At 42.2% G+C, this 9,790-nt stretch overlaps 1 protein-coding gene across 1 annotated transcript; it reads left to right on the top strand.

Moving 5' to 3' along the window:
- The first annotated feature begins 1,457 nt into the window (after window positions 1–1,457).
- On the top strand, window positions 1,458–9,455 carry atic (5-aminoimidazole-4-carboxamide ribonucleotide formyltransferase/IMP cyclohydrolase). The gene is made up of 15 exons (XM_071915019.2): window positions 1,458–1,594; window positions 1,789–1,915; window positions 2,012–2,155; window positions 3,563–3,651; window positions 4,016–4,167; window positions 5,725–5,881; window positions 6,489–6,614; window positions 6,718–6,825; window positions 6,938–7,023; window positions 7,172–7,261; window positions 7,377–7,502; window positions 7,691–7,783; window positions 7,875–8,057; window positions 8,660–8,815; window positions 9,050–9,455. The coding sequence occupies exons 1-15, from the start codon at window positions 1,576–1,578 to the stop codon at window positions 9,167–9,169; spliced, it is 1,776 nt and encodes a 591-aa protein (XP_071771120.2). The 5' UTR covers window positions 1,458–1,575; the 3' UTR covers window positions 9,170–9,455.
- Window positions 9,456–9,790: the final 335 nt, after the last annotated feature.

Raw genomic sequence — 9,790 nt, forward strand, 5'->3', positions numbered from 1 at the left:
AATCTCTTTGGACTTGTTTGTGTGTAAACTACACTTGTATGTTAGGGTTATACCGATATAGCCTACAGGTTTGGCGATAACGGGCTTTTAGGCTAAATTTCGGATATGGACCTGCATGTTTTCCACTGCAGATATGACGGCGGTTCCTCTTACAACTACATCAAAACAGTCTGACATTTTATTTTATTTGCACGTTATTTTTGCATTTCATAGTTTCATAATGTTTTAGTACATTATTAATTGAAGGCAGTAGCCTACCTAATCTAGGAGTTTCCTGTGCCATTGAATCAATGGGATGTGTCACCCCTAACTGTTTACCATAAAAGGCTTTAAGTTTCAATGGAGAGTTGTAGTGTCCCATGATGGTCTAAATGCTTTTCCACCCTGACAGGGAATAAAAGTCTGGTGGAAACACTTAACAGTTAATAAAGCACATTTTTGGGCATAAAAATGCTCAATGAATATCAGCACAGAATATAGGCTAGGTGCTATCATCAGATTCAATACAATCCTATCGATATTAGCAGCCTATCGGCCTTCAAAAATCCACCAGTCAGACACCAGTAGCCAATGTTCAATTATAACGAGTTAATATAATGGTTAAAAATATATAGCCAATATTTTCTATCTACAAGTGAAATTCATGAAGAAAATATGTGAATATACACATTTCGATGGCCAAATAGATTGCTGTTAATTGCTGGTTGTAAAATGAAGTTTTGATGATGTTTCTTGCATGTGGACCATTTGCAAAAGAGATTAGAGGGGGAGAGAGAGAGAGAGAGAGAGAGAGAGAGAGAGAGAGAGAGAGAGAGAGAGAGAGAGATTTGGTTAGGCCTACCAGCATTAAAATTAAATCCTTTAATTTTATCTAGGTCTACTTTTTGAATTTGCATTGACACCTATGAAACAATATGAAAGAAAAATTAAAGGAAAAAAATAAATCAATACATAACGGATTGCATGAATTGAAAAACTAACGCATATTTGAATATTTGCGTTCTCTTTTGAATTATCGCATATGGTTCAGTGGTTCTCAACGTGGGGTCCGGGGCCCACCAGGGATCCTTGAGGAGGTTCCAGGGGGTCCCCAGCAAATTGATGAATTGTGAAATTCATCAATTTGTGTTTGGTCATAGTTTCGCTGTTATCTCATACAGATAGTCATGGAATTATGGACAAAATCATATCTAACAATAAAAATATTCTCAGATTTAGGTCTGAGATACCAAATCTCATCCAATGGGATCTGTAGCCCTAATGTGAACTAAATTAGGGTCCTTGATATGAAAAAGGTTGAGAATCACTGTGGTAATGTCTTGCAGAGGGAGAATGCGCATTACTTGCGCCGCCTGGCTCTCTTGGGTGCGTTCGCGGGTCAGTCAGGGGCGGTTCGACCCCGGCAGGGCGGCTCTTTCTACTCATGAAGCATGACAACTCTTTTGATTTGTCTCTCCTCCCGCACGCCTCTTCCTGTGCAAAGTAGTGCTTGCTTGCTAAATTCAGACACCAATTAGCAGAAACCTGCTTAACATCCAGGCAAGTTACGGACTGTAGCTACTTGTGACTGTGGACATGGCCTGCTCAGAGCTCGGTAAGTTTCTCTGACATTTATTGAAGTTTTGCCATCATAAGTAAGCTGTAATATTCTGCACGGTGCTAACTTAGCTCGCTGGCTAACATTAGCCAACGTGGTTGACAGTACCTCGCTGAAATATGGTTTCTCCCTGGACTTTGGATGAAATGAGCGAAGAACTTTGCAAAGTTTCTCTTTTCTCTGGCTTGCAGCACTGTTGAGTGTGTCGGACAAGACCGGACTGCTGGACTTTGCCAAACGGCTGGTGAATGTGGGACTGTCTCTGGTGGCTTCAGGTGGCACAGCCAAAGCCCTGCGCGATGCTGGACTGGCTGTCAGGTGGGTGCATTCATATTCTGTGCAGTTTTGTTTAACTAAATCTAGCCACCTCTCAGCGGCCTGCCCTAACCCGTCAGTGTGTCTCCTGTGCGGCAGGGATGTGTCCGAGCTGACCGGGCACCCAGAGATGCTTGGAGGCAGGGTGAAGACTCTGCACCCTGCGGTCCATGGAGGCATACTGGCCAGGAAAACCCCCACAGACAAGGCAGACATGGAGAAGCTGGGCTACAGCCTGGTCCGGTGAGAGAAGCAGGGAAAATTACTGATGCTACCTGTAAAACTGTGGTTTGGGTAATATACATACCCAGGGGTGGAAAGGGTACTAAAACATCCTACTCAAGTTGAATTACTATTACCTTGCTGAAATTTTACTTATTGTAGAAGTAAAATTACCAGTGTAAAAATCTACTCAAGTAAAGCTAATAAGTGGTTCATTTAAAATGTACTCGGAGTAAAAGTTCTGAGTTACCTTTTAGAAAACAGGCCTTTGTCACATGTGATCCATGCAATTCTAAAAGGATGAGAGTACTGAGTTCAAACTAGACTCTTTTTAATTTGGAAAAACTAGAAATAAAGTGCATAAATAGTAAAGTACCGCCAGATTACTCTTCTCTTGATTGTTGTTCTTCTCTGATTGTTCACTGCACATGGCTCCACAATTTAAAATGCAGCCAAGTACAATTCAGCAAAAACTTGAGTAAAAATCAAATGACTGACATTAAAAAAAATACACAAAAAGCTACTAAATAACAGTAGCAAGAGTAAGTGTAATTAGTTTCCTCCACCCCTAGTAATACTCCATCCATTCCCTCATGTAGATTTACACACAGGCTATTGTCTTACAGCAATCCACATTTTTGAATAGGCTTCTGCTACGTATTAAGAAGTTTTGGGTGCACATTGAAAATAGGGGTGTATTAACTGCAGTAAAAAAAGAAGATAACGACCTATAGCCCAGTTCACTCAAAGAAACACACATGATCTGTGTATATTAGGTGGATTGCAAGCTAATAAGGTTAGAGTGCAGACTGTGGTGTGGCATCAGGAAGCATGTGTCACTGATTTAGTAACGGTTTAATTGAAACACTGCTGCCACCGCAAGCTCATCTTGTGATTCTCATTGTTGAGGCGTAGAGGAATCTGATTGGTTCACAGACGAACTTCGCTGCTTTGCGATTGGTGTGCGTGTGCGATGGGGAGGATAGAAGTTAAGAGGATTATCAGGTTCTGATGGAGGAATAAGGATGGAAGACATATATAGTAATATCTTCTCTAATGAGCTATGAATGGCTGGTCACTTCCTCGTGTAATTTTTAGCACATGGATCCTCATGAGTTCTCACAAGTTCAAAACCTTTGAAATGACCCAAATGTGTTCCCACTTTTTCCCAATTTTCAAAGAAATACAAACTGTGCAGGTGAGACAAATTCCAATACAATACAATGACACAAATGATATAAAAAATTAAACGAGGAGGAGAATGTAAAAGATAACGTAAATAACAACTAAGGGAAATGAGTGTGATCATGAGTAGGAGTTTGAGGTGTGTGTATGCAGTGTTACTGAAAGTGTGTGTGTGTGTGTCTTCAAAGAGAGAAGGATGATAATGGGAGTATGAGGTGTATTTATTTGCTTGCTCTTATCCAGGGTGGTGGTGTGCAACCTCTACCCATTTGTGAAGACCATCTCCAGCCCGAATGTTACAGTCGAGGACGCTGTGGAGCAGATTGATATCGGTGAGTCGTTGTGTGAATGTTGCTTCAGAATATTAAGCAAAACAACGGGAGGAGGGAAACCACTTGTAATGCAGAAAGTAAGAAAATGTATTCAACTTTAATATCACGTAAAAAAATCTTGTTGGAAATCTGTGGAACACCAACGCAATTTATAAATAAATAAATAAAATGTGATTTTATGCTTGCATACATTTTCTTACTTTCTGCATTACACGTGGTTTCCCTCATCCCATTATTTTGCTTAGTATTTTGGAAAATTCGGGAGCCCTTTGTTGTTTTCCACCTTTTACCAAGCTTCACAATATCGAAATGGCCATGATTATGGGTATGTGTTGTTCATAACTGCTGTTTTCTGTGTTTCCAGGCGGCGTAACTCTGCTGAGGGCTGCGGCCAAGAATCACGCCCGCGTCACCATTGTGTGCGACCCTGCCGACTACCCGCTGGTCGCCACGGAGATGGAGAGTAAAGAAGGCAAAGATACGACCCTGGAAACACGCAGGACTCTGGCCCTCAAAGTAACCACACAAAAGATTCACAGTTCATTTTGCTGTTGCTTATTTCTTTTGTTGTGTTTTTTTGCCTTTTCCTCCATGCAACTTTTCTTTACTTTAACAGAGTATCTGGGTGGTCTTTTAAAAAGTAAATGATCTAAATTTAAGGCCTTAAAGTAATAAAATGTCTTAGATACAGTTAAAGGTCTTTTTTTCACCAAGTAGTGACAGGTTTGGCACTGGATGTGTCCACTATTAGATGAATACACAATATGGATAGCAATACAACATGCAACATTGTTTATTTCCCCCATTGTATCGCTTTTCTAAATGATGATGTTTTGGACATCATGTCTCTTAGTAAGTTAAGTCTTGTTAGTCCTTCTAGTCCTTAGTGCCCTATGTAGTTTCAGGCCTTTCATTAACTCTTTTCTGTTGGAAGTAGGCTTGATTGCCAGATGTTTCTTTGTTTTTAATTGGTCTTAACTTCGATTCCAGGTAGCTTTAAAAAGGTCTTTTAATTCGGCTCTCTGAAACCTGCAGATACCCTTCTTAAAGTACAGAGACAGATGGGTTCACAGGTTCGAACCAGGAGAGAAAAGAGGACCGGGACAAATAATTTCCTGTTTTGCTCAAGCGTAGTCCAAGGCATGAATTATTATAAAAGGAGATACTGAAATGAGTCCAGCTCCAACTCAGAAATGGAAGGCCTTGATTTGCTAGTGTTGCACTCTCAGCCTTCCTTGAGCTTTTTATCACCTCTTCCTCCTTACACACACACACACACACACACACACACACACACAACCCTCCCTGTCGCTGTTCAGAGTTGTCCTCATCTAACCTCAACTATGAACAAAGATTTCCTGAGCTGTTGCGATGAGAGCTGCATCATGCTGTGATTTTTCTTATCTCTACCCTTCAGTCCTATATTGATGGCTGTATGGTTGCATAATAACAACCACATGCAGTGAGAGTGTTATGAAACAGAATAGTAGGGCAGTAGGTCTCTGAGTCAAAGGTCAGTCAACTTATTGATTATATTCACTATCTTCTGAGTCAAGAGGCCGATCATATCACTCAATTTCAGGTAATTTCATGATTACCAAATCATCAGTCTTGCTGAATAACGATTGAGCCTGTTCAGTTGGATGGTAATCAAGAGTCAGTCGGATTGTCTCCAAGGGAGTTTGGCCGCTGTACTTATTTGTTCTGTTTTTGTTGTGTTTGCTTAAGGGTGAGGGTCAGTACAAGACAAAGTCCAGTGTTGGCTTGTTATCACAGGTGTTGAAATATTCATGTTTGGGTTAGAGAGTTTATCACCTCCCTGATGACCCTTGAACTTTTACCCCATAGGTTGACCTCCATCTGCACATTGAATAGATACCTTTAAGCCTTTAAGCTATCAAATCTGCTGTAGTAGTCAGCAGATTTGTATTAAATTCAAAATTGTCAAATGATAAATTGTAAATGCCTTGAAGCTGATAACTCAGACTTTGGCACACATTACAAGACAAAATTTTTTCAGTCTGTTTTTTTTTTTCTCTGATCAGAGTATATTCTCTGTGATTCGCTTCTCAGGCCTTCACACACACAGCGCAGTACGACGAGGCCATCTCTGAGTACTTCCGTGGACAGTACAGCCGCGGGGTTTCCCAGCTGCCCCTGCGCTACGGCATGAACCCCCACCAAGCCCCCGCCCAGCTCTACACCCTGCGCCCCGTCCTCCCCCTCAAAGGTAAAGGCCTGCACATCACAACTATCACCCCCGACCCAAATGTTTTGGTGTTGATGATGTTTAGTGATTCATCTTCTACATTGATGATGTTTAGTGATTCGTCTTCTATATTGGTTTAGATAAGTGCCATACATATAAGATTATTTTTATTGTTTAGGGATTTAGCTGACGCTCTTATCCAGAGCAACTTGCGAGTGCAACAATAGAAAAAACTAAAATTCAAAATACAAGTAAACAATAGTAAGGAGAGAAAGGATTAGGGTCATAATGCCATGAAAATACTCCTGTCACCATAAAATGACCATGTAAAATAAAAGAAGAGTCAAGGAGTGAGAAGGGATTTCTTTTGAGAGAAAATGGATAAATAGAAAATGAGATATGATTCAGTGGGGAGAAGGTGACATGAGGTGTTTGAAAGCCTCTGATGGAAGAGGAGAGGATTATTTAAAGATTTAAAGATCCCCCTGATCCCCCACAACTGCTATCCAGATACACCCAGATTATTTTTGCTTGAACATCTATTTTGTCATATGACCCTTTACTAAAATTATCCATTATTTTCTCGCTCTCTGCTTCCGTCTCCATTCCTCTCCCTGCACACTACCAGTGGTCAACGGTTCCCCCGGCTTCATCAACTTGTGTGATGCGCTGAACGCTTGGCAGCTGGTCAGAGAGCTTAAGAGCGCCTTGGGCATGGCTGCTGCCACCTCCTTCAAACATGTCAGCCCTGCCGGTAAGAGAAACACCTACACACACACACACACACACACACACACACTGACATACATGTAGACACCTTACATGTATAAATGAATCTCTGTCCTTTTCTTCTGAAGGAGCTGCAGTAGGAGTTCCTCTGAGTGAGGAGGAAGCCAAGGTGTGCATGGTGAACGACATGCTGAAGGATCTCACCCCGCTGGCCACGGCCTACGCCAGGGCAAGAGGTCAGATAGTATGAATTATAGACCGTAGGGATCACTGGGAGTAGTTTTATCTTTAGCCTGTCTTCCTGTCTTTTTTTTTTTTTTTGGTCATGAACTCTTCCTCCTTCCATAGGTTCAGACAGAATGTCTTCTTTTGGAGACTTCATCGCTGTGTCAGATGTGTGTGACGTCCCCACAGCCAAGATCATATCAAGAGAGGTAGGATCATGTGTCCACTGTCCTAGTGTCGTAAAAGGACAGAATATAACAAGTTGAACAGATGAAATGGGGAAAGAATTCAGTGAAAATGGGGTTTCCTAGTGGCAACTTGCTTTGCTTGACCACGATTTTGGTCGTTTGCTCTCAGGTGTCTGATGGTATCGTCGCCCCCGGTTATGAAGAGGAGGCCCTCAAGATCCTCTCCAAAAAGAAGAATGGCAACTACTGCGTGCTTCAGGTAAGAGGCACCAGGAAAAAGTGAAGCAGCGATTTTTATAGGAATGATTATGATCAGAGTTAAGTAAAGGGATCTTGCATTTGTGGAAGTGGCCTTGTGTGTCTTTGTCTCCCAGATGGACCCAGACTATGAGCCTGATGAGGCTGAGGTGAGAGTGTTGTTTGGTCTCCATCTCAAACAGAAGAGGAACGGAGCACTCATTGATAAGGAGCTCTTCAGCAACGTTGTTTCCAAGGGCGCGGTGAGTCACACTTAATATTTACTTACACAAATATAAAAATGTATAAATGTATTTTGGGCTGATGCCGTACTTTCGTTACTACATTGCATTTTATAGATGTTGCGGCGCAATCATTGCTGTTTCACAATCCTTCATCCATTTATCTAAATGTCAAGTGTTAACCCTTTGATTGCTTCTGTGTCCACAAGCTGTCGGAGAATGCGGTGCGTGACCTCATTGTGGCCAGCATCGCTGTCAAGTACACCCAGTCCAACTCTGTCTGCTACGCCAAGGATGGACAGGTAATCTACAGGGAAAGGACAGAGAGGAGAAGGGGAAGGACAAAGGAATCAAAATGAGCCATAATCAGTTTTTGTCTTGTGTGGTGAACAGGTTATCGGCATCGGCGCGGGCCAGCAGTCTCGTATCCACTGCACGCGACTGGCGGGCGACAAAGCTGATAACTGGTGGCTGAGGCACCACCCAAGTGTCCTGGGCATGAAGTTCCGCAGCGGTGTGAAGCGGGCGGAGATGGCCAACGCTATCGACCAGTATGTCAGCGGCACCATTGGAGAGGTACGGGGTCACAACACACGTCAACAGACGCATTAAGACTACAGGCCATCTCGGCAAGTTATTGGAATAGTTAGTTAAGACTGTTAGACTGTTAAGAAGAAGTTAAGACTGTCTGACATACCTAGATATATCAAATCTGTGTCTAACAGTATGCAGGATTCCCATGGGCCTTGAAAATGCTTGTGGATTTGAGGAAAATAAAATAAGGCTTTTAAAAGTTTTTGAACATGAATGGATGGCCTTGAGAGTATCTGTTTTATTCATATAGTACTCAAATTCATCAATATGTCTCAACTCTCTGGTCCTCTCTCTGGCCTAGGGTCAACATTTTATGTTCTGATGATATAGCAGATATAAAGATATTGCAGATATAGCAGCAGTTTTAAAATGAATGATTTCACTGTTACTTATTGACTTGAGAAAATCATGAGTAAAAACGGAGTCCTCATGATGTCAGATTTTTACCAATGTCGTGTCTTATCACAAAATATGCTATAATCGTATATGTTTGAGGCCTTCAATTTCACCAAACAAGACCTTGAATGTCCTTGAATTTGATGCTCAAGTGAATTTGGAAACCCTGAGTGTGTTCTGTGTGGCAGGGCCCGGACCTGGCAGTGTGGAAGTCCATGTATGACGAGGTTCCTGAGCCGCTGTCAGACACTGAGAGGAGGAACTGGATCAGCTCCCTGCAGGCAGTGGCTCTCAGCTCTGACGCCTTCTTCCCCTTCAGAGACAACGTGGATCGTGCCAAGCGGGTAAATATCACACACACGCATCCTTACTGCACGCCTGCCAATAAAGCATGGGTACATACGCACACAATATCAGGGGAAATAGCATGGGTCTGGCCTGCAGACATCTACTGTAATCTCCTAGAGTCACTCTCAAAGTTTCGATGCTCTATTGACTCTGAAATGGGCGATTGAAGTGACTAGCTTGCTAACCGTCTTTACTGACTTTTCCCTCCTCCTGTCTCTGTCCGTCTGTAGAGCGGTGTTGAGTATGTTGCAGCTCCGGCGGGCTCCGCTGCCGACGAGATTGTGATTAACGCCTGTAATGAGCAGGGCATCACTCTGGTGCACACCAACCTGCGGCTCTTCCACCACTGAGCACCGCAACACCGCCCCACTTTTTCTCGGTACTAAACTCACAGTTTTGCATCCTTGTGTCTGAAGTCACAGCATTATTAAGAAAACAATCTAACATCCTTTTTGTAACATTCCTGATACTCTAAAACATTCCCACCCTAATGAGATGCACAAGAACGTAGAGACGTCACAAATGCACTATTTTCTAACGCATTAATTACATTCCTTCCTTGTGATCCTGCTTCTGAGATAACTGTTACTGTTCATTCAAGGTCAGTCACGTTTCAGTATGAAATAAACTGTTTCTGATGGTTCACAAGTATTTTGTCTGTTTCATTGACAGCTGGGTTGCCTCTGTGAATTCTCATGGACTAATACAATAAAGAAGAGTTTTAAAGTTACACATTGGGAAAGTGGGGTCTTGGAAGCTCCCAGTGGTCCTTAATATGGGACCCAGAAATATAAAAATATCTCACCTTTATTCCATTCACAATGATCTCATTCAAAAGCCTATCTTTGAGACCCTTGAGTCGATGCTCTACAAGCAAAGAGTTTGAGAACTGTACATGATGTAGAAAGCAGAACAAGAGCTTGTCTTTCTTCTCCATATTATTTACCAATGACATTGTCAAAACTATTCAC

The sequence above is a fragment of the Centroberyx gerrardi genome, chromosome 1 (genome assembly GCF_048128805.1).
Source record: "Centroberyx gerrardi isolate f3 chromosome 1, fCenGer3.hap1.cur.20231027, whole genome shotgun sequence".
In the NCBI taxonomy this organism is placed as follows: Eukaryota; Metazoa; Chordata; class Actinopteri; order Beryciformes; family Berycidae; genus Centroberyx; species Centroberyx gerrardi.